Source organism: Ranitomeya variabilis, chromosome 4 (genome assembly GCF_051348905.1).
Source record: "Ranitomeya variabilis isolate aRanVar5 chromosome 4, aRanVar5.hap1, whole genome shotgun sequence".
Lineage (NCBI taxonomy): Eukaryota > Metazoa > Chordata > Amphibia > Anura > Dendrobatidae > Ranitomeya > Ranitomeya variabilis.
Genome location: NC_135235.1, coordinates 732,266,998 through 732,290,649, shown reverse-complemented (window position 1 = coordinate 732,290,649; position 23,652 = coordinate 732,266,998). Strand labels below are relative to the sequence as shown.

The following is a 23,652-nucleotide window of genomic DNA, read 5'->3' as shown; positions in this document are numbered from 1 at the left end:
CTGTGTATGAGGTGTACGGAGCGGAGCCGTGTGTGTACGAGATGTACGGAGCGGAGCCGTGTGTGTACGAGGTGTAAGGAGTGGAGCCGTCTGTGTATGAGGTGTACGGAGTGGAGCCGTGTTTGTACGAGGTGTAAGGAGCGGAGCCGTGTGTGTACGAGGTGTAAGGAGTGGAGCCGTCTGTGTACGAGGTGTACGGAGCAGAGCCGTGTGTGTATGAGGTGTACGGAGCAGAGCCGTGTGTGTACGAGGTGTAAGGAGTGGAGCCGTGTGTGTACGAGGTGTACGGAGCGGAGCCGTGTGTGTACGAGGTGTAAGGAGTGGAGCCGTCTGTGTACAAGGTGTAAGGAGCGGAGCCGTGTGTGTACGAGGTGTAAGGCTACTTTCACACTAGCGTCGGGCCGAGGTCCCCGACGCTAGCGTTGTCCCCCCCGCACAACGGGGGCAGCGGATGCATATTTCCTGCGCATCCGCTGCCCCATTGTGAGGTGCGGGGAAGTGCGTGGATGTGGGGGCGGAGTTCCGGCTGCGCATGCGCGGTCGGAAAAAGCGGACCGTCGGGAGCAAAAAACGTTACATGTAACGTTTTTTGCTCCCGACGGTCCGCAACAGCACGGCGCGACCGTCGCAAGACGGTAGCTACGTGTGTCATTGCGTCGCAAATGCGTCGCTAATGTTAGTCAATGCAGAAAAAAAGCATCCTGCAAGCACTTTTGCAGGATGCGTTTTTTCGGCAAAACGACGCATTTGCGACGTAATGCAGTTAACGCTAGTGTGAAAGTAGCCTAAGGAGTGGAGCCGTGTTTGTACGAGGTGTAAGGAGCGGAGCCGTGTGTGTACGAGGTGTAAGGAGCGGAGCCGTGTGTGTACGAGGTGTAAGGAGTGGAGCCGTCTGTGTATGAGCTGTACGGAGCGGAGCCGTGTGTGTATGAGGTGTAAGGAGTGGAGCCGTGTGTGTACGAGGTGTAAGGAGCTGAGCCGTGTGTGTACGAGGTGTACGGAGTGGAGCCGTCTGTGTATGAGGTGTACGGAGCGGAGCCGTCTGTGTATGAGGTGTACGGAGCGGAGCCGTGTGTGTACGAGGTGTAAGGAGTGGAGCCGTGTGTGTACGAGGTGTAAGGAGTGGAGCCGTGTGTGTACGAGGTGTAAGGAGTGGAGCCGTCTGTGTATGAGGTGTACGGAGCGGAGCCGTGTGTGTACGAGGTGTAAGGAGTGGAGCCGTCTGTGTATGAGGTGTACGGAGCGGAGCCGTGTTTGTACGAGGTGTAAGGAGCGGAGCCGTGTGTGTACGAGGTGTAAGGAGTGGAGCCGTCTGTGTACGAGGTGTACGGAGCAGAGCTGTGTGTGTATGAGGTGTACGGAGCAGAGCCGTGTGTGTACGAGGTGTAAGGAGTGGAGCCGTGTGTGTACGAGGTGTACGGAGCGGAGCCGTGTGTGTACGAGGTGTAAGGAGTGGAGCCGTCTGTGTACAAGGTGTAAGGAGCGGAGCCGTGTGTGTACGAGGTGTAAGGCTACTTTCACACTAGCGTCGGGCCGAGGTCCCCGACGCTAGCGTTGTCCCCCCCGCACAACGGGGGCAGCGGATGCATATTTCCTGCGCATCCGCTGCCCCATTGTGAGGTGCGGGGAAGTGCGTGGATGTGGGGGCGGAGTTCCGGCTGCGCATGCGCGGTCGGAAAAAGCGGACCGTCGGGAGCAAAAAACGTTACATGTAACGTTTTTTGCTCCCGACGGTCCGCAACAGCACGGCGCGACCGTCGCAAGACGGTAGCTACGTGTGTCATTGCGTCGCAAATGCGTCGCTAATGTTAGTCAATGCAGAAAAAAAGCATCCTGCAAGCACTTTTGCAGGATGCGTTTTTTCGGCAAAACGACGCATTTGCGACGTAATGCAGTTAACGCTAGTGTGAAAGTAGCCTAAGGAGTGGAGCCGTGTTTGTACGAGGTGTAAGGAGCGGAGCCGTGTGTGTACGAGGTGTAAGGAGTGGAGCCGTCTGTGTATGAGCTGTACGGAGCGGAGCCGTGTGTGTATGAGGTGTAAGGAGTGGAGCCGTGTGTGTACGAGGTGTAAGGAGCGGAGCCGTGTGTGTACGAGGTGTACGGAGTGGAGCCGTCTGTGTATGAGGTGTACGGAGCGGAGCCGTCTGTGTATGAGGTGTACGGAGCGGAGCCGTGTGTGTACGAGGTGTAAGGAGTGGAGCCGTGTGTGTACGAGGTGTAAGGAGTGGAGCCGTGTGTGTACGAGGTGTAAGGAGTGGAGCCGTCTGTGTATGAGGTGTACGGAGCGGAGCCGTGTGTGTACGAGGTGTAAGGAGTGGAGCCGCATGTGTATGAGGTAGATGGAGCAGAGCCGCACGTATACAGAGCGGAGCCATACATGGTGTACGATGTGTGGGATGATGGCGGTACTGTGGAAACATTATACAGTATGTAGGGATATGGTGGTATTATGAGGTGATCGGTGTATGTTACCAGGTATGTTATGGGGGGTTTACTACACTATACACTGTGTGTGGGGGATGGGGGATGTTACGCTGCACTGTTATGTCAATAGATGTTTGGTCCTCATTAGTGATGAGCTATTATACTCGTTGCTCGGGTTTTCCTGAGTACGCTCGGGGGTCCTCCGAGTATTTCTTAGTGCTCGGAGATTTAGTTTTCATCGCCGCAGCTGAATGATTTACATCTGTTAGCCAGCCTGAGTACATGTGGGGATTCCCTAGCAACCACATGTACTAATGCTGGCTGATAGCTGTAAATCAAGCAGCTGAATCAACAAAAACTAAATCTCCGAACACCAACAAATACTCGGAGACCGTCCGAGCGTGCTTGGGAAATCTCGAGTAATGAGTATATTCGCTCATCACTAGTCCTCATCAAATAGGGAGACACAAAACTAATATGTAAATCTAAAGTGCATCATCTGGAAGTAATTATGTAAGTATTATGTAATAGTGATATGTACCTTCTATAACCAATATGCAGTTTATCCTAACAGGGCCCATCTGGAATTCTTTGGCATGCAAAGCTGCAGCGCTACTTCTCTTATTTAACATTACCATCTTTTTGCTTTGTTTTATTTTTTGTTGTGCGGCCGCACACTGCGCTGGCTTCTTCTAACTCTGCCGAAGCATTTTTGCCGGCGGCTCTTTCTCCCTTTTTTTTCATTCCTGCAAGTGTATTAACTTGCCGGACTCCTTCCTTGGTTGCGCATGCACCGCCCTCCGGCATTCACTTCCGGTCCTGGGTCATTGGCGCAACACACTGGTAAATCATTGTCTTCTTATGTGTGTTATATAAAGCAGACACTTACTCAAACATGTTACTTTCCCTGACGAAGCTGCTCTTCAGCAGCGATACGCGTGGGACCTTCCCACACCCCCACATCTTGGTCCTGACATGCATGGGTGATGTTGGTATTTATTTCTTGGCTGCCTTTATTTTCAGGCACTACATATTGCATGTTATTTCCTGCTTGTCCTGTGATCCACTCTGCCATGCCGGCCGTATTACTAGGCTTCAGGTCTCATTTATCTACCTGATTTTTTCAATCCTCCCCTTGTTCATCTTTTGGGGTTCCCAGGGGTGGTTTGCAGGCTTGCACGCTGCGAGAATCATTTTTCTGTGGCACTCATTCACCCTTACAGGGCCAGTTACATATCTTATATTTATACAAGCCACATACCCATTTTTTTGGCTATACTTAGGACATATATAGGGACGCCTATTATGCAGTATATATAGGGCTTGTTTTGGTCATTGTCATGCTTGGTGCAAAATTCATGCTGGTTTACCCCATATTATGTGATATTATGTGATACTGTTTCACGTGCATTCAGTCTATTAGCATGGGATGCATAGCGCGTGTTTGCACATTGTCTGCCATCTATTTTTGGGGGTGTTATGCACTTCGGTGTTGTTTTTAATTGATTTTATGTATGTAATGTGTTTTTGCTTGTAATAAAAATTGTTCTTGATATTTTTCCATAAGATTTGTAGCGGGTGTGCATGTTTCATTGCATTGGTTCTTTTTTGTTTTGATTTCATCTGGAAGGGTCTTATCCCACATAGACCGCTGACCACAGTGACAACATGAAGAGAATATCTGCACATAAAGAACATAACAGACACTGATAATGGATGATAAAATCAGGAGCTTCTAGTGTGAGACACAAGGACATTGTACCCAGCACATGTGAGTAACGACATCCTGAGTCTCCCTACTAACAGAATACAGTGCTAGAAATGGAGACCTTAAGGGTACCGTCACACAGTGAAATTTCCATCGCTACGACGGTACGATTCGTGACGTTGCAGCGATATCGTTACGATATCGCTGTGTCTGACACGCTACTGCGATCAGGGATCCTGCTGAGAATCGTACGTCGTAGCAGATCGTTTGGAACTTTCTTTCGTCGCTTGATCACCCGCTGACATCGCTGGATCGTTGTGTGTGACAGCGATCCAGCGATGTGTTCGCTGGTAACCAGGGTAAACATCGGGTAACTAAGCGCAGGGCCGCGCTTAGTAACCCGATGTTTACCCTGGTTACCAGCGTAAACGTTAAAAAAAACAAACAGTACATACTTACATACATTCCGGTGTCTGTCCTCCGGCGTCTCAGCTTCTCTGCACTGTGTAAGCACAGCGGCCGGAAAGCGAGCAGAGCGGTGACAGCGGTGACGTCACCGCTCTGCTTTCCGACACTGTGTGACGGTACCCTAAGGCTAGATGCAAATATAGAAGACATAGAAGCAGCTGCCTAGAATCTGAAAATGGTGGAGGCCCAGGAAGCAGGAGAAGGATACAAGAAGATAACAAAGCGTTCTCAAGTTGCCCTTTCCTCAGTTCTAAATGTAATTAAGAGATAGCAGTTACCAAGAACAGTGGAGGTCAAGATAAGGTCTGGAAGACCAAGCAATATATTTCTAATATTAATGCGCCAGTAATGGGGAATCTCCACATACCTTCACTTGCAGGGTAAATGCTAGAGTGTATGGGCTCCTTCCAGGTGTGACGTCATTTCCGGGGGCGTGTGCTATCGGGAGGGGGCGTGTTCTGAGTTCACATCATGGGCGTATTGTCTTTTTACCAAGGCGGCAAATGAAACGCAGCATGACAGCTTGTGGACGCCATGGAGGTCAGTGGTTTCAGGGTGAAAAATGCTACTTGCTATTGGGGGGAGGCCCTGTGGTGGTCGACCTACTTGTCTGTGTGGAGAGCGACCTGTGGTGGGATATTGAGGGGTCTCCGCTGCTGCTGGCTATTGCGGGGGACCGCTGCGGTGGGATTTGGGGGGGCTCCGCTGCTGGCTATTGCGGGGGACCACTGTGGTGGGATTTTGGGGGGCTGCTGCTGACTATTGTGGGGGACCCCTGCACTGGGATTTTGGGGGGCTCCGCTGCTGGCTATTGTGGGGGACCCCTGCTGTGGGATTTTGGGGGGCTGCTGCTGACTATTGTGGGGGACCCCTGCACTGGGATTTTGGGGGGCTCCGCTGCTGGCTATTGTGGGGGACCCCTGCTGTGGGATTTTGGGGGGCTCCGCTGCTGCTGGCTATTGCGGGGGACCCCTGCGGTGGGATTTTGGGGGGCTCCGCTGCTGCTGGCTATTGCGGGGGACCCCTGTGGTGGGATTTTGGGGGGCTCCGCTGCTGCTGGCTATTGCGGGGGACCCCTGCGGTGGGATTTTGGGGGGCTCCGCTGCTGCTGGCTATTGCGGGGGACCCCTGCGGTGGGATTTGGGGGGGCTCCGCTGCTGGCTATTGCGGGGGACCCCTGCGGTGAGATTTTGAGGGGCTCCGCTGCTGGCTATTGCGGGGGACCACTGTGGTGGGATTTTGGGGGGCTCCGCTGCTGCTGGCTATTGCGGGGGACCCCTGCGGTGGGATTTTGGGGGGCTCCGCTGCTGCTGGCTATTGCGGGGGACCCCTGCGGTGAGATTTGGGGGGGCTCCGCTGATGGCTATTGCGGGGGACCCCTGCGGTGAGATTTTGAGGGGCTCCGCTGCTGGCTATTGTGGGGGACCCCTGCGGTGAGATTTTGGGGGGGACTGCTGCAGCTGGCTGTTGTGGGGGACCCCTGTGGTGGGATTTTTGGGGGGACTTCTGCAGCTGGCTGTTGTGGGGGACCCCTGTGGTGGGATTTTGGGGGGCACCTGATGCTGCCTATTGTGGGGGACCACTGTGGTGGGATTTTGGGGGGGGGCTGCTGCTGGCTTATGTGGGAGACCCATGTGGGATTTTGGGGGGCTGCTGCTGACTATTGTGGGGGACCCCTGCACTGGGATTTTGGGGGGCTCCGCTGCTGGCTATTGTGGGGGACCCTTGTGGTGTTTGGGGGAGCTGCTGCTGGCTGTTGTGGGGGACCCCTGTGGTGGGATTTTTGGGGGGACTGCTGCAGCTGGCTGTTGTGGGGGACCCCTGTGGTGGGATTTTGGGGGGAACCCCTGTGGTGGAATTTTGGTGGGGGCTGCTACTGGCTGTTGTGGGGGACCCCTGTGGTGGGATTTGGGGGGGGCACCTGATGGTGGCTATTGTGGGAGATCGCTGTGGTGGGATTTTGGGGGGACCTGCTGCTGCTGGCTATTGTGGGATTTTGTGGGGGGGGGACTACTGCTGGCTGTTGTGGTGGACCCCTGTGGTAGGCGACCTGCTTGTGTGAGGGGGGCGACCTGCTGCAGGCTATTGGGGGACCCCTGACCTGCTTGTGGGGGGCGACCTGCTGCATGCTATTGGGGGTGACCCATTTTAGTGGGGGGCGACCTGCTTGTGGGGGGGGGTGACCTGCTGCTGGCAATTGGGGGGACCCCTGTGGTGGGATTTAGGGGTGACCTGCTGCTTATGGGGTGACCTGTTTGGGGTGGGAAACCTGCTGCTGGCTATTGGGGTGACCCCTATGGTGGGACCCCTGTGGTGTGATTTGGGGGCGACCTGCGTGCGGGGGACCCCTTTTAGTGAGGGTGACCTGCTTATGGTTGGGTTTGGGGAGGCGACCTGCTTGTTGCGGGACCCCTTTTAGTGGGGGCGACCTACTTGTGGAGGGGTGACCTGCTGATGGCTATTGATGGGCCACTGTGGTGGGGTTTGGGGGTGACCTGCTGGCTATTGGTGGGAACCCCTGTGGTGGGGTTTGGAGGTGACCGGCTGCTTACGGGGTGGACCCCTTTTAGTGGGGGCGACCTGCTGCTGGCTATTGGGGAGACCCTGGTGGTGGGGTTTGAGGGCGACATGCTTGTGGTCGGGTTTTGGGAGGGCGTGACCTGCTGTCTATTGGGGGGGACCCTTGTGGTGGATGTGGGGGGAGACCAGCTGCAAGCTATTGGGGGACCCCTGTGGTGGGATGTGGGGGTGACCTGCTTGTGGTGGGATGTGGGGAGGTGACCTGCATGTGAGGGGTGACCTTCTGCAGGCTATTGAGGGGACCCCTGTGGTGAGATTTGAGGGCGACCTGCTTGTGGGGTGCGAGCTGCTTGTCGTGGAATGTGGGGAGGCGACCTGCTGCTGGCTATTGGGGGGGATCCCGTGGTGGGATTTGGGGATGACCTGCTTACGGATGGAACCCTTTTATTGGGGGGTGACCTGCTGCTTACTGGGGGATCCCTTTTATTGGGGGGCGACCTGTTTATGGGTTGGGTTTGGGGGGCCTGAAGAGGGTTTGAGCTGGGTGGGGGGTGGACATCGAAGGGGGTGTGTGCTGGGTGGGGGGGTTGGACGTCCGATGGGGGTTTGACGTCCGATGGGGGTTTGTGGGGGGTGGACGTCCGAAGGGGGTGTGTGCTGGGTGGGGGGGTCCACGTCCGATAGAGGTTTGTGCTGGGTGGGGGGGTACACGTCTGATGGGGGTTTGTGCTGGGTGGGGGGTCTGCATCTGGGGGTTTGTGCTGGGTGGGGGGTTCCGCGTCCGGTGGGGGTTGGACGTCCGATGGGGGTTTGTGGGGGTTGGACGTCCAATGGGGGTTGGACGTCCGATGGGGGTTTGTGGGGGTTGGACGTCCGAAGGGGGTGTAGTTGGGTGGGGGGGGTCCACGTCCGATGGGGTTTTGTGCTGGGTGGGGGGGTCCACGTCTGATGGGGGTTTGTTCTGGGTGGGGGGGTCTGCATCTGGGGGTTTGTGCTGGGTGGGGGGTAACGCGTCCGATGGGGGTTTGTGGGGGTTGGACGTCCGATGGGGGTTGGACGTCTGATGGGGGTTTGTGGGGGTTGGATGTCCGATGAGAGTTTTTAAGCTGGGGTAACGTTCGATTGGGGGGGTGTCTGATGGGATTTATGGTTGGGGCAGGGGGCGTCATATTTGGATTTACGCTTGAGGGGAGGGAATGTCTGGTGGGCTTTGGATTTATCCTGTGTGGGCCGCTGGTTAATGTGAGGTGGAGGTTTCTGACTGGGGGAGCAAGGTTATGCTGTGTGGCCATCTTGTTGATGTGGGGGGGGGGGGGTACGCTTCATTGGGGTACACCAAAAAAAATGTGTATGCTGCTTATGCTATGCAAAACAAAAATTGGGGTATTTCCCTGTAGAGTAGGCTACACCACCAACTGACACGAAGCTAATCCTTTTTAGCTTAATGTCAGTAGGAGGCAGACATGGGTCGGGACTGCCCAGCCCAGTTTCTGACTGAGGGTATGTTTCCACGGTCAGGATGGCCGGAGGTATCGCCGGAGCGGCGAAGCCGATCGGCGCTAAGCCCCGCCCCCTTTCTGGGACGCGATGATGCCGGATGTGTTAACTGTTCACATCCGGGATCATCGCTCTCTCCCATAGGGCCCTGTGTTATGCCTTGCGGGGACGCTGCGTCCCCGCAAGGTGTACGGACATGCTGCAATCTGAAAAGACGCGCAGCATGTCCGGAGTCGCAGGGAAGACGGATGCGTGTTTCCACGCATAGTGGAGACGGGATTTCATAAAATCCCCTCCACTATGCTGGAACATCAGGACGCTGCGTGTTTGACGCTGCAGCTCTGCGCAGCATCAAACACGCAGCATTAACTGACCGTGGAAACATACCCTGAGGGTATGTGTCCACGTTCAGGCTTGCATCAGGATTTGGTCAGTATTTTACATTAGTATTTGTAAGCCAAAACCAGGAGTGGTTTTGGCTTACAAATACTGATGTAAAATCCTGACCTAATCCTGATGCAATCCTGAACATGGACACATACCCTTAGGTTTTGGTTTTTTTTTTATTAACTATTTTCCTTTTTCTTTTTAACCCCTTCATGACCCAGCCTATTTTGGCCTTAATGACCTTGCCGTTTTTTGAAATTCTGACCAGTGTCCCTTTATGAGGTAATAACTCAGGAACGCTTCAACGGATCCTAGCGATTCTGAGATTGTTTTTTCGTGACATATTGGGCTTCATGTTAGTGGTAAATTTAGGTCGATCATTTTTTAGTTTATTTGTGAAAAAAACGGAAATTTGGCGAAAATTTTGAAAATTTTGCAATTTTCACATTTTGAATTTTTATTCTGTTAAACCAGAGAGTTATGTGACACAAAATAGTTAATAAATAACATTTCCCACATGTCTACTTTACATCAGCACAATTTTGGAAACAAATTTTTTTTTTTGCTAGGAAGTTATAAGGGTTAAAATTTGACCAGTGATTTCTCATTTTTACAACAAAATTTACAAAACCATTTTTTTTAGGGACCACCTCACATTTGAAGTCAATTTGAGGGTTCTATATGGCTGAAAATACCCAAAAGTGACACCATTCTAAAAACTGCACCCCTCAAGCTGCTCAAAACCACATTCAAGAAGTTTATTAACCCTTCAGGTGTTTCACAGCAGCAGAAGCAACATGGAAGGAAAAAATGAACATTTAACTTTTTAGTCACAAAAATGATCTTTTAGCGAATTTTTTTTTATTTTCCCAAGGGTAAAAGGAGAAACTGGACCACGAACGTTGTTGTCCAATTTGTCCTGAGTACGCTGATACCTCATATGTGGGGGTAAACCACTGTTTGGGCGCACGGCAGGGCTCGGAAGGGAAGGAGCGCCATTTGACTTTTTCAATGAAAAATTGGCTCCAATCTTTAGCGGACACCATGTCGCGTTTGGAGAGCCCCCATGTGCCAAAACATTGGAGCTCCCCCACAAGTGACCCCATTTTGGAAACTAGACCCCCCAAGGAACTTATCTAGAAGCATAGTGAGCATTTTAAACTCTCAGGTGCTTCACAAATTGATCCGTAAAAATGAAAAAGTACTTTTTTTTCACACAAAATTTCTTTTAGCCTCAATTTTTTCATTTTCACATGGGCAACAGGATAAAATGGATCCTAAAATTTCTTGGGCAATTTCTCCTGAGTACGCCGATACCTCATTTGTGGGGGTAAACCACTGTTTGGGTGCACGGCAAGGCTCAGAATGGGAGGCGTGCCATTTGACTTTTTGAATGGAAAGTTAGCTCCAATCGTTAGCGGACACCATGTCGCGTTTGGAGAGCCCCTGTGTGCCTAAACATTGGAGCTCCCCTACAAGTGAGCCCATTTTGGAAACTAGACCCCCCAAGGAACTTATCTAGAAGCATAGTGAGCACTTATAACCCCCAGGTGCTTCACAGAAGTTTATAACGCAGAGCCGTGAAAATAAAAAATAATTTCTTTCCTCAAAAATGATTTTTAGCCCAGAATTTTTTATTTTCCCAAGGGTAATAGGAGAAATTGGACCCCAAATGTTGTTGTCCAGTTTGTCCTGAGTACGATGATACCCCATATGTGGGGGTAAACCACTGTTTGGGCGCACGGCAGGGCTCGGAAGGGAAGGCACGCCATTTGGCTTTTTGAATGGAAAATTAGCTCCAATCATTAGCGGACACCATGTCGCGTTTGGGGAGGCTCTGTGTGCCTAAACATTGGAGCTCCCGCACAAGTGACCCCATTTTGGAAACTAGACCTCCCAAGGAACTTATCTAGATGTGTGGTGAGCACTTTGAACCCCCAAGTGCTTCACAGAAGTTTATAACGCAGAGCCGTGAAAATAAATAATAATTTTTCTTTTCTCAAAAATGATTTTTTAGCCCAGAATTTTTTATTTTTGCAAGGGTAACAGGAGAAATTTGACCCCAAAAGTTGTTGTCCAGTTTCCCCTGAGTACGCTGATACCCCATATGTGGGGGTAAACCACTGTTTGGGCACATGCCGGGGCTCGGAAGGGAAGTAGTGACGATTTGGAATGCAGACTTTGATGGAATGGTCTGCGGGCATCATGTTACGTTTGCAGAGCCCCTGATATGCCTAAACAGTAGAAACCCCCCATAAGTGACCCCATTTTGGAAACTAGACCCCCCAAGGAACTTATCTAGATGTGTGGTGAGCACGTTCAACCCCCAAGTGCTTCACAGAAGTTTACAACGCAGAGCCGTGAAAATAAAAAATCATTTTTCTTTCCTCAAAAAAGATGTTTTAGCAAGCAATTTTTTATTTTCACAAGGGTAACAGGAGAAATTGGACCCCAATATTTGTTGCCCAGTTTGTTGTGAGTACGCTGATACCTCATATGTGGGGGTAAACCACTGTTTGGGCGCACATCAGGGCTCGGAAGGGAAGTAGTGACATTTGAAATGCAGACTTTGATGGAATGGTCTGCGGGCGTCACATTGCATTTGCAGAGCCCCTGATGGTCCTAAACAGTAGAAACCCCCCACAAGTGACACCCTTTTTGGAAACTAGACCCCCCAAGGAACTTATCTAGATGTGTGGTGAGCACGTTCATCCCCCAAGTGCTTCACAGAAGTTTACAACGCAGAGCCGTGAAAATAAAAAATCATTTTTCTTTCCTCAAAAAAGATGTTTTAGCAAGCAATTTTTTATTTTCACAAGGGTAACAGGAGAAATTGGACCCCAACAGTTGTTGCCCAGTTTGTCCTGAGTACGCTGGTATCCCATATGTGGGGGTAAACCACTGTTTGGGCGCACGTCAGGGCTTGGAAGGGAGGGAGCACCATTTGACTTTTTGAACGCAAGATTGGCTGGAATCAATGGTGGCGCCATGTTGCGTTTGGAGACCCCTGATGTGCCTAAACAGTGGAAACCCCTCAATTCTAACTTCAACACTAACCCCAACACACCCCTAATCCTAATCCCAAATGTAGCCATAACCCTAACCCCAACACACCCCTAACCACAACCCTAACCCCAACACACCCGTAACCCTAATTCCAACCCTAACCCTAATCCTAACCCTAATCCCAACCCTAATCCTAATCCCAACCCTAACCACAACTGTAACCCCAACACACCCCTAACCCTATCCGTAACCCTAACCACAAGCCTAATCTTAACCCGATTTCCAACCCTAGCCCTAATTCCAACCCTAACCCTAAGGGTATGTGCCCACGTAGCGGATTCGTGTGAGATTTTTCCGCACGACTTTTGAAAAATCTGCAAGTAAAAGGCACTGCGTTTTACCTGCGGATTTACAGCAGATTTCCAGTGTTTTTTTGTGCGGATTTCACCTGCGGATTCCTATTGAGGAACAGGTGTAAAACGCTGCGGAATCCGCACAAAGAATTGACATGCTGTGGAAAATACAACGCAGCGTTTCTGCACGGAATTTTCCGCACCATGGGCACAGCGGATTTGGTTTTCCATAGGTGTACATGGTACTGTAAACCTGATGGAAAACTGCAACGAATTCGCAGCGGCCAATCCGCTGCGGATCCGCTACGAATTCGCAGCGGCCAATCCGCTGCGGATCCGCTACGAATTCGCAGCGGCCAATCCGCTGTGGATCCGCGGCCAATCCGCTGCGGAACCGCTGCGGATCCGCGGCCAATCTGCTGCGGATCCGCAGCCAAATCCGCACATGCCATAACCCTACAGTTAACCCTAACCCTACCCGTAACCCTAACCCTAGTTCTAACCCTAACCCTAGTTCTAACCCTAACCCTAGTGGAAAAAGAAAAAAAAAAATATTTTCTTCATTTTATTATTGTCCCTATCTATGAGGGTGATAAAGGGGGGGGGGGTTTATTTATTATTTTTTTTATTTTGATCGCTGTGATAGAACCTACCACAGCGATCAAAATGTACTTGTAAGGAATCTGCCGGCTGGCAGATTCGGCGGGCGTACTGAGCATGCTCCCGCCATTTTGGAAGATGGCGGCGCCCAGCGAGGAGACGGACGGACACCGGGAGGATCAGTAAGTATGAAGGGGTGGTGGGGGGGTGGATTGGACCACAGGGGGGGTGGATTGGACCACAGGGGGGGTGATCGGACCACAGGGGGGGTGATCAGACCACAGGGGGGAGCGGACAGCAGGACGGGGGAGCCGGCAGGCGGACGAAGGGGACCGGACCCCATAACGGAGCACTGGGGGGGGGCGATCGGTGGGTGTGGGGGGGGGGTACAGATTAGGTTTTCCAGCCATGGCCGATGTTATTGCAGCATCGGCCATGGCTGGATTGTAATATTTCACCAGTTTTTTAGGTGAAATATTACAAATCGCTCTGATTGGCAGTTTCACTTTCAACAGCCAATCAGAGCGATCGTAGCCACGGGGGGGTGAAGCCACCCCCCCTGGGCTGAAGCACCACTCCCCCTGTCTCTGCAGATCCGGTAAAATGGGAGTTAACCCCTTCACCCGATCTGCAGGGACGCGATCATTCCATGACGCCACATAGGCGTCATGGGTCGGATTGGCACGGGTTTTCATGACGCCTACGTGGCGTCATGGGTCGGGAAGGGGTTAATTTTATTTTTCAGATACAGCTTTTGAGGGCGACAGTGGAAATGTCACTCTAATCTCCCACCTAGAATTGTCACTACCGTATCATCTGTGGTCTACGAGGCAAGGCCCTACCACATCAAGATTGTTTGTGGTTCCCAGAGGACGGACCATGCCACGAATCCCCGTACCCTCTCGCACCCCTAGAGCCAGATAGAGTAGGGAGGGAAGACAAATCCGTTATGTGCCAGCCGCCGAAAGGTCTGTGTCCAGGTTATTCCATGCCCATCTTCATCATCGGTCTGCGAAGAATGATGTGTGATCTTCAGGACAGGTATAGCCTACCAGGCAGTGAGGGGGCTACTTCAAAAAATAAAATGGAAAGGACAGGACAAATATGTCATAGTTTGCCCCTGAGCAATATGGACATCTCCTGGGGAAACCTTCCTATTCATGCAGCCTCCATGTTTTCCAGAGGCTCCTGTGACCCTGCTCTTAAAATATCCAGGCTTCGGTCTAGGCCTTCTCTGGTGGCCGGTCCACACCGCCAGTGCCCTGAACAATCATGCCCGCCAACTTTCTAGTGTGTCCTACTCTGCGCCTATCAGTTTAAGAGTACTTCGCTTCTGCAACAGAGGACTAAAGTCTGCCTCCCAAGAGATCTGCTGTTCAATTTTGGTTGTTTTGGAAATGTTCTATCCAAAAAACCGACGGGACAACTCTCCGACCCGCCAGGAAAAGACGAGACCTTCCTTTAGGCCAGCCCCCTCCTGGCATCCATGAACCCACCAGCACTGGTCTGCTAGGCCTGGATCTAGCAGACTCTCTTCGACATGATGGGGCTTTCCCACCTTGGCTGTTTCTCAGGGTCGGCTGCCGTGTCCTTCACAATTCAAAGCCGGTATTATGATCTGTGGTCTGGGACACCAAAACCTCAGACACCGGCGGAGGCAGGCCTGGGGGGAACAGAGCCACATACCAAACCGACAGTCCAGCCCGCAGGCACCAACAGCATATTACAGTTTTTCAATACTGTAGAAATGCATAAAATGAAACAGGCAAAGGCATAAAGTTATTCAATGCAAAAAAATGCAGTTTTATAAAATTAGAAATGTTTCTATATCTAACGTTAAAATGATATTTATCCAGTATTTCTATAAGTAAAAGTCTGAGATTTCTGTGGGAAATGGTAATTTGTTCCTCTTAACCCCTTCATGACCCAGCCTATTTTGGCCTTAATGACCTTGCCATTTTTTGCAATTCTGACCAGTGTCAATTATGAGGTGACATATTGGGCTTCATGTTAGTGGTAAATTTAGGTCAATAATTTCTGAGTTTATTTGTGAAAAAAACGGAAATTTGGCGAAAATTTTGAAAATTTCGCAATTTTCACATTTTGAATTTTTATTCTGTTAAACCAGAGAGTTATGTGACACAAAATAGTTAATAAATAACATTTCCCACATGTCTACTTTACATCAGCACAATTTTGGAAACAAATTTTTTTTTTGCTAGGAAGTTATAAGGGTTAAAATTTGACCAGTGATTTCTCATTTTTACAACAAAATTTACAAAACCATTTTTTTTAGGGACCACCTCACATTTGAAGTCAGTTTGAGGGTTCTATATGGCTGAAAATACCCAAAAGTGACACCATTCTAAAAACTGCACCCCTCAAGGTGCTCAAAACCACATTCAAGAAGTTTATTAACCCTTCAGGTGTTTCACAGCAGCAGAAGCAACATGGAGGGGAAAAATTAACATTTAACTTTTTAGTCACAAAAATGATCTTTTCGCAACAATTTTTTTATTTTCCCAAGGGTAAAAGGAGAAACTGGACCACAAATTTTGTTGTCCAATTTGTCCTGAGTACGCTGATACCTCATATGTGGGGGTAAACCACTGTTTGGGCGCTCGGAAGGGAAGGAGCGCCATTTGACTTTTTGAATGGAAAATTATCTCCATCGTTAGCGGACACCATGTCAGGTTTGGAGAGGCCCTGTGTGCCTAAACATTGGAGCTCCCCCACAAGTGACCCCATTTTGGAAACTAGACCCCCCAAGAAACTAATCTAGATGCATAGTGAGCACTTAAAACCCTCAGGTGCTTCACAAATTGATCCGTAATAATGAAAAAGTACTTTTTTTTTCACACAAAATTTCTTTTAGCCTCAATTTTTTCATTTTCACATGGGCAACAGGATAAAATGGATCCTAAAATTTGTTGGGCAATTTCTCCTGAGTACGCCGATACCTCATATGTGGGGGTAAACAACTGTTTGGGTGCACGGCAAGGCTCGGAAGGGAAGGCGCGCCATTTGACTTTTTGAATGGAAAATTAGCTCCAATCGTTAGTGGACACCATGTCGCGTTTGAAGAGCCCCTGTGGGCCTAAACATTGGAGCTCCCCTACAAGTGACCCCATTTTGGAAACTAGACCCCCCCAAGAAACTAATCTAGATGCATAGTGAGCACTTAAAACCCCCAGGTGCTTCACAGAAGTTTATAACGCAGAGCCATGAAAATAAAAAATTATTTTTCTTTCCTCAAAAATGATTTTTTAACCCACAATTTTTTATTTTCCCAAGGGTAACAGGAGAAATTGGACCCCAAAGTTGTTGTGCAGTTTCTCCTGAGTACGCTGATACCCCATATGTGGGGGTAAACCACTGTTTGGGCACATGCCGGGGCTCGGAAGGGAAGTAGTGACATTTGAAATGCAGACTTTGATGGAATGGTCTGCGGGAGTCACGTTGCATTTGCAGAGCCCCTGATGTGCCTAAACAGTAGAAACCCCCCACAAGTGACCCCATTTTGGAAAATAGACCCCCCAAGGAACTTATCTAGATGTGTGGTGAGCACGTTCAACCCCCAAGTGCTTCACAGAAGTTTACAACGCAGAGCCGTGAAAATTAAAAATCATTTTTCTGTCCTCAAAAAAGATGTTTTAGCAAGTAATTTTTTTTTCACAAGGGTAGCCGGAGAAATTGGACCCCAATAGTTGTTGCCCAGTTTGTCCTGAGTACGCTGGTATCCCATATGTAGGGGTAAACCACTGTTTGGGCGCACGTCGGGGCTTGGAAGGGAGGGCGCACCATTTGACTTTTTGAACGCAAGATTGGCTGGAATCAATGGTGGCGCCATGTTGCGTTTGGAGACCCCTGATGTGCCTAAACAGTGGAAACCCCTCAATTCTAACTTCAACACTAACCCCAACACACCCCTAACCCTAATCCCAACTGTAGCCATAACCCTAATCACAACCCTAACCCCAACACACCCCTAACCACAACCCTAACCCCAACACACCCGTAACCCTAAATCCAACCCTAACCCTAATCCCAACCCTACCCACAACTGTAACCCCAACACAACCCTAACCCTATCCTTAACCCTAACCACAAGCCTAATCTTAACCCTATTTCCAACCCTAGCCCTAATTCCAACCCTAAGGGTACCGTCTCACATAACGATCACGACCAGCGATACGACCTGGCCGTGATCGTTGGAAAGTCGTGTGGTCGCTGGGGAGCTGTCACACAGACTGCTCTCCAGCGACCAACGATGCCAAGGTCCCGGGTAACCAGGGTAAACATCGGGTTACTAAGCGCAGGGCCGCGCTTAGTAACCCGATGTTTACCGTGGTTACCAGCGTAAAAGTAAAAAAAAAACGTACATACTCACATTTCGGTGTCCTTCAGGTCCCTTACCATCTGCTTCCCGCTCTGACTGAGTGCCGCCGTACAGTGAGAGCAGAGCGCAGCGGTGACGTCACTGCTGTGCTGTGCTCTCACTTTCCGGCAGACAGTCAGAGCGGGAAGCAGACGGCAAGGGACCTGAAGGACACCAAAATGTGAGTATGTACGGTTTTTTTTTTTACTTTTACGCTGGTAACCACGGTAAACATCGGGTTACTAAGCGCGGCCCTGCGCTTAGTAACCCGATGTTTACCCTGGTTACAAGCGAACGCATCGCTGGATCGCTGTCACAACGATCCAGCGATGACAGCGGGAGATCCAGCGACGAAAGAAAGTTCCAAACGATCTGCTACGACCTACGATTCTCAGCAGGGTCCCTGATCGCTGCTGCGTGTCAGACACAGCGATATCGTATGGATATCGCTGGAACGTCACGGATCGTACCGTCGTAGCGATCAAAATGCCACTGTGAGACGGTACCCTAACTCTAATTCCAACCCTAACCCTAAGGCTATGTGCCCACGTTGCGGATTCGTGTGAGATTTTTCCGCACGATTTTTGAAAAATCTGCAGGTAAAAGACACTGCGTTTTACCTGCAGATTTACAGCAGATTTCCAGTGTTTTTTTTTGTGCGGATTTCACCTGCGGATTCCTATTGAGGAACAGGTGTAAAACGCTGCAGAATCCACACAAAGAATTGACATGCTGCAGAAAATACAACGCAGCGTTTCTGCACGGAATTTTCCGCACCATGGGCACACTGGATTTGGTTTTCCATAGGTGTACATGGTACTGTAAACCTGATGGAAAACTGCAACGAATTCGCAGTGGCCAATCCGCTGCGGATCCGCAGCCAAATCCGCTGCGGATCCGCGGCCAATCCGCTGCGGATCCGCAGCCAAATCCGCACATGCCATAACCCTAACCCTACCCGTAACCCTAACCCTAACCCTACCCCTAGTTCTAACCCTAACCCTAGTGGAAAACGAAAAAAAAAAAAATCACCTATGGGGGTGATAAAGGGGGGGGGGGGGGTATTTATTATTTTTTTTATTTTGATCGCTGTGATAGAACCTACCACAGCGATCAAAATGTACTTGTAAGGAATCTGCCGGCTGGCAGATTCGGCGGGCGCACTGAGCATGCGCCCGCCATTTTCCAAGATGGCGGCGCCCAGCGAGGAGACGTACGGACACAGGGAGGATCGGTAAGTATGAAGGGGTGGTGGGGGGGTGGATCGGAGCACAGGGGGAGTGATCGGACCACAGGGGGGAGCGGACAGGAGGACGGGGGAGCCGGCAGGCGGACGGAGGGGACCGGACCCCATAACGGAGGACTGGGGGGGCGATCGGTGGGGTGGGGGGGGCTCACTTCAGGTTTTCCAGCCATGGCCGATGATATTGCAGCATCGGCCATGGCTGGATTGTAATATTTCACCTGTTTTTTAGGTGAAATATCATTTTTAGACCCTAAAAAGACCCCCGGGGGGGTCGCAGCAAAAATGCTCAGGTTTCCCATAGACTTGCATTGGGCTCGTTGCTCAGGTCGAGCACCTGAGTATTCCAATTTGCCCAACCTGAGCAACGAGCGTCCGAGCATTTTAGTGTTCACCCATCACTAGCTCTAATCCAATGGTGAGATAGGGATTTACCTTAAAGAGTAACAAATTATGGGTTTGTTATAAAAATGTTATATTTAGGGGGGGTTGTGTTGTCTCCTTATAAGGCTGTGTTTCCACGGTCAGGAAACACGCATGGGTATATTCCCTTCCTTTGAGGTCCATGCTGTCAGACTCTACGTCCCCTTCTCCATGCGAGTGGCGGTGGTGTATCGTCCTCCCGGCCCCTCTCATCAGTTCCTGGATCACTTTGCCAACAGGCTTCCACACTTTCTCTCCTGTGATACCCCCACCTTTATCATGGGTGATTTCAACATCCCCATTGCTTCTCACCTTTTATCTCTAACCTTCTCTTTCGGCCTCTCGCTGCATACTAACTCTCCAACGCATGAAGATGGAAACTCCCTTGACTTGGTCTTCTCCCGGCTTTGCTCAGTGGACAATTTCACAAACTCCCCTCTCCCGCTCTCTGACCACAACCTTCTTTCCTTCTCTATCAAGAACTGCCATCCCGCTCAGGTCACCCCCACTTTCCACACTTCTAGAAACATACAGGCCATTAACACTCAGAAACTTATGAAGAACTTGCAGTCCTCATTGGCCCCAATCTCCTCCATCTCATGTCCTGATTCTGCTCTGAAGCATTACAATGAAACCCTACAAAGTGCCCTGGATGAAGCTGCACCTCCTATACATAGTACAACTCAGCACAGACAGCGACAACTGTGGCACATGCTGCAAACACATTTCCGGCAGCAGTGCTCCAGGTGCGCCGAACGTCTGGAGAAAATCTAATCTACCTGAAGATTTCATCCATTATAAGTTCATGCTAAAAACCTACAACTCTGCCCTTCACCTCTCCAAACAAACCTATTTCAACACCCTCAGCACCTCACTGTCAAATAACCCTAAACGTCTCTTTGACACTTTCCAGTCCCTACTCAACCCAAGAAAGCAGGCCCCAACCACGGATCTCTGCGCTGACGATCTGGCCAATTACTTCAAAGAAAAAATTGACCACATTCGACAGGAAATCATCTCTTAATCTCTTCATATCATGCACTGTCCTCCCTCCCCCACTGCATCTAGTTCACTCTCTGACTTTGAACCAGTTACAGAAGAAGAAGTAATCAGGCTCCTTGCATCTTCTCGCCCGAACACTTGCACCAGTGACCCCATTCCGTCACATCTCCAGTCCCTTTCCCCGGCTGTCACCACTCACCTAACAAAAATATTCAACCTTTCCCTCACTTCTGGTATTTTTCTCTCCTCATTTAAGCATGCCATCATACATCCATTACTTAAAAAAACATCCCTGGACCAAAACTGTGCCGCTAATTATAGACCTGTCTCTAATCTTCCCTTCATCTCTAAACTCCTCGAATGCCTGGCCCACTCCCGTCTTACCCGCTATCTCTCAGATAACTCTCTTCTCGACCCTCTTCAATCTGGCTTCCCCTCTTTACACTCTACTGAAACTGCCCTCACTAAAGTCTCTAATGACCTACTAACAGCTAAATCTAATGGTCACTACTCCATGCTAATTCTCTTGGATCTCTCCGCAGCATTCGATACTGTGGATCATCAGCTCCTCCTCAATATGCTACGCTCCATCGACCTCAAGGACACCGTTCTCTCCTGGTTCTCCTCCTATCTCTCTGACTGATCCTTCACTGTATGTTTTGCTGGTTCCTCCTTCTCTCACCTTCCCCTTACTGTTGGGGTTCCTCAAGGATCAGTCCTAGGCCCCCTCCTCTTCTCTTTGTATACTGCCCCTATTGGACAAACAATCATAGATTTGGTTTCCAGTACCATCTCTATGCTGACAACACCCAATTATACACCTCTTCTGTTATCACGCCGACCTTTTTAGAAAACACCAGTGATTGTCTTACCGCTGTCTCTAACATCATGTCCTCCCTCTATCTGAAACTGAACCTGTCAAAAACTAAACTCCACATGTTCTCTCCCTCTACTAACTTTGGGGTCATCCTTGATTCCGAGCTTTCATTCACCCCCCACATCCGATCACTGGCTCGCTCTTATCTGCATCTCAAAAACATTTCTAGAATTCGCCCTTTTCTTACTTTTACTCTGCAAAAACTCTTACTGTTTCACTTATTCATTCTCATCTGTACTATTGTAACTCTCTACTAATCAGCCTCCCTCTTACCAAACTTTCCCCACTCCAATCTGTCCTGAATGCTGCAGCCAGGATCATATTCCTCACCAATTGTTACACCGATGCCTCTACCTTCATTACCAGTCATTACACTGGCTACCCATCCACTCCAGAATCCAGTACAAAACTACTACCCTCATCCACAAAGCACTCCATGGCTCAGAACCACCCTACATCTCCTCTCTGGTCTCAGTCTACCACCCTACCCGTGCCCTCCGCTCCGCTAATGACCTCAGGTTAGCATCCTCAATAATCAGAATCTCCCACTCCCATCTCCAAGACTTTACACGTGCTGCGCCGATTCTTTGGAATGCACTACCTAGGTTAATACGATTAATCCCCAATCCCCACAGTTTTAAGCGTGCCCTAAAAACTCATTTGTTCAGATTGGCCTACCGCCTCAACGCATTAACCTAACTATCCCTGTGTGGCCTATTAAAAAAACAAAACAAAAAACAAACATAATCAAGTTCCTCGCATCATGTTCTCATACACGTTATGCAGTTAATAGCCTCTGTGTCTGTACTGCTACATACTTAGGCAGTTAACTGGTTCATGCAGCTTTACATGAACACCTGAGCCTTACACTATGGCTGGTCCAAATAACTAAAGCAATTGTTACCATCCACCTCTCTTGTCTCCCCTTTTCCTCATAGGTTGTAAGCTTGCGAGCAGGGTCCTCATTCCTACTGGTATCTATTTTGAACTGTGATTTCTGTTATGCTGTAATGTCTATTGTCTGTACTTACAAGTCCCTTCTATAATTTGTAAAGCGCTGTGGAATATGTTGGCGCTATATAAATAAAATTATTTATTATTATTATTATTATTATTATTATTAACCCCTTCCCAGGCTACAAACATCGGTCCCCCAGTCTTTGGCTTTTCCTCTCTGGCGCAGAAAATAGCACGGGAGCCCACACCATTTTTTAATTTTTTTTTTTCAATTTTTTTTTTAAATTAAATAGATATTGCTTTTAAGGCCGGTGTCACACTTGCGAGAAACTCAAACGAGTCTCTCGCCTCAATACCCGGCACTGCCGCCGCCACTCGGCCCGGAGTGTTCAGCTGCATAGAAAGAATAGGATAAGGGGTTGACAGTACAAAATGCAGCAGAGTCCTCAGAAAAATAATGCGATATCGTAGAATAATCCGAGGACCACTAGTAGTCAATGTAAAAAATTATTTTATTAATTAGATATTGTGACTAGTCATATACTGCACCAACGTTTCGGCCAGCGAGGCCTTTGTCAAGGTGATTATGTCATATTATTTTGTAGATAATGAAAACAAGCCAAAATATTCACTAATATAGAGATCAAAAAATACACTGGTCTATCATCCACCAGAAATACATTTTAGATAATGAAAAAATGCAATTGTGTGTCAATAAATATACATACATACACAAACGTATAAGTACGTGTATATGTGACCGCAGACATATGTAACGTGTCATAGAGATTTAACAACCAAAAAATATTCAATAGAGACGCCACCATATAGCAAACGTCAGTTGTGGAGACTGCGAAATAAATAATAATGACAACAATTACTACACATGGTTAATATCAAAACATTACAGGTATATCCCAAAGTTCAGCAGATACACTAAAGAAGTCCACAAAAGTGAAAACAAGTAGTGCCATCTTACACCTCAAAGAGTGATGTAACAAAGATGACGGTATACTAGTATTTACTGTGGGGAAATCCGATAAATAACCGTAGTCAGTACGCCAGTAAATGTATAGTGAAAGGAAAAAAAGAATCCCCAAAGGGAGGTGAAATGTTACCTGTTCATGGAATCCTGTGTGCATTGGGGTAAGCCACTGTGGTGCAAATGTGCCGCGTGTTACAGACCGCCGCCTATTTATGATGTAAAAGCGCCGATGACCGGAAGAAGGACACTGCGTGTAAAGAGTAGGAGCGCAGGCGCAAGAAGACCTAGTGGCGCATGCGTGTTAGAGGCTCAGGGACGGAAGTGGGGCAATCTAGAGCGACTCTGATGATAGCGCTACTATATATACAAAAAGGAATGGAACCAGAGCGCTTGCTCCCTATATGTGAAGAAGGGATCAACAAAGAGCGCTGTCATTATACGTAAAAGAAAAAAGGTGTATGGATGTAAATCCGGAGATAAATATAGTAGGAATAGGGAAAGGAAAAAGGACCTTAAGTTTAATATTGTCAGAATGTGGAGGGAAGATGGTATATGGAGATGAGTGAATAGAGAGACATTAAATATTAAGTTTGTGTAAATGACTACAGAGATCTACCGCATAATAAACAGAAATGTCTACACCCATATAGGAAACCAACCTGCACCCGAAAAGTGCACCTCTGCATTATAGCTAAAAGAGAGAAACAAGAAAAATATGCATTACCTTCTTATAGAATTGTTGTGAAAACCTATAACATTCTACATATGAGATGGAAATCCTGATAAGCCTACCAGTCCATTAGTGTTACTGATACATACATATT

General features: G+C 49.1%; 2 protein-coding genes across 4 annotated transcripts in view; one reads left to right on the top strand and one right to left on the bottom strand.

The window, feature by feature from the left end:
* The window catches only part of LOC143767938 (uncharacterized), a 52,972-nt gene extending 47,913 nt beyond the window's left edge, over positions 1 to 5,059 (bottom strand). The window contains exon 1 of one of the 2 annotated variants that reach the window (XM_077256476.1): positions 4,968 to 5,059. The gene's annotated coding sequence lies outside the window, so the exon portion shown is untranslated. The remainder of the gene's footprint in view (positions 1 to 4,967) is intronic. The other variant, XM_077256474.1, reaches the window with a different exon arrangement.
* Positions 5,035 to 23,652, top strand: part of LOC143767945 (uncharacterized) — a 39,160-nt gene continuing 20,542 nt past the window's right edge. Inside the window, exon 1 of one of the 2 annotated variants that reach the window (XM_077256492.1) lies at positions 5,035 to 5,140. In XM_077256492.1, coding sequence (XP_077112607.1) covers positions 5,135 to 5,140 — 6 coding nt within the window. In that variant the 5' untranslated portion in view covers positions 5,035 to 5,134. The remainder of the gene's footprint in view (positions 5,141 to 23,652) is intronic. The other variant, XM_077256491.1, reaches the window with a different exon arrangement.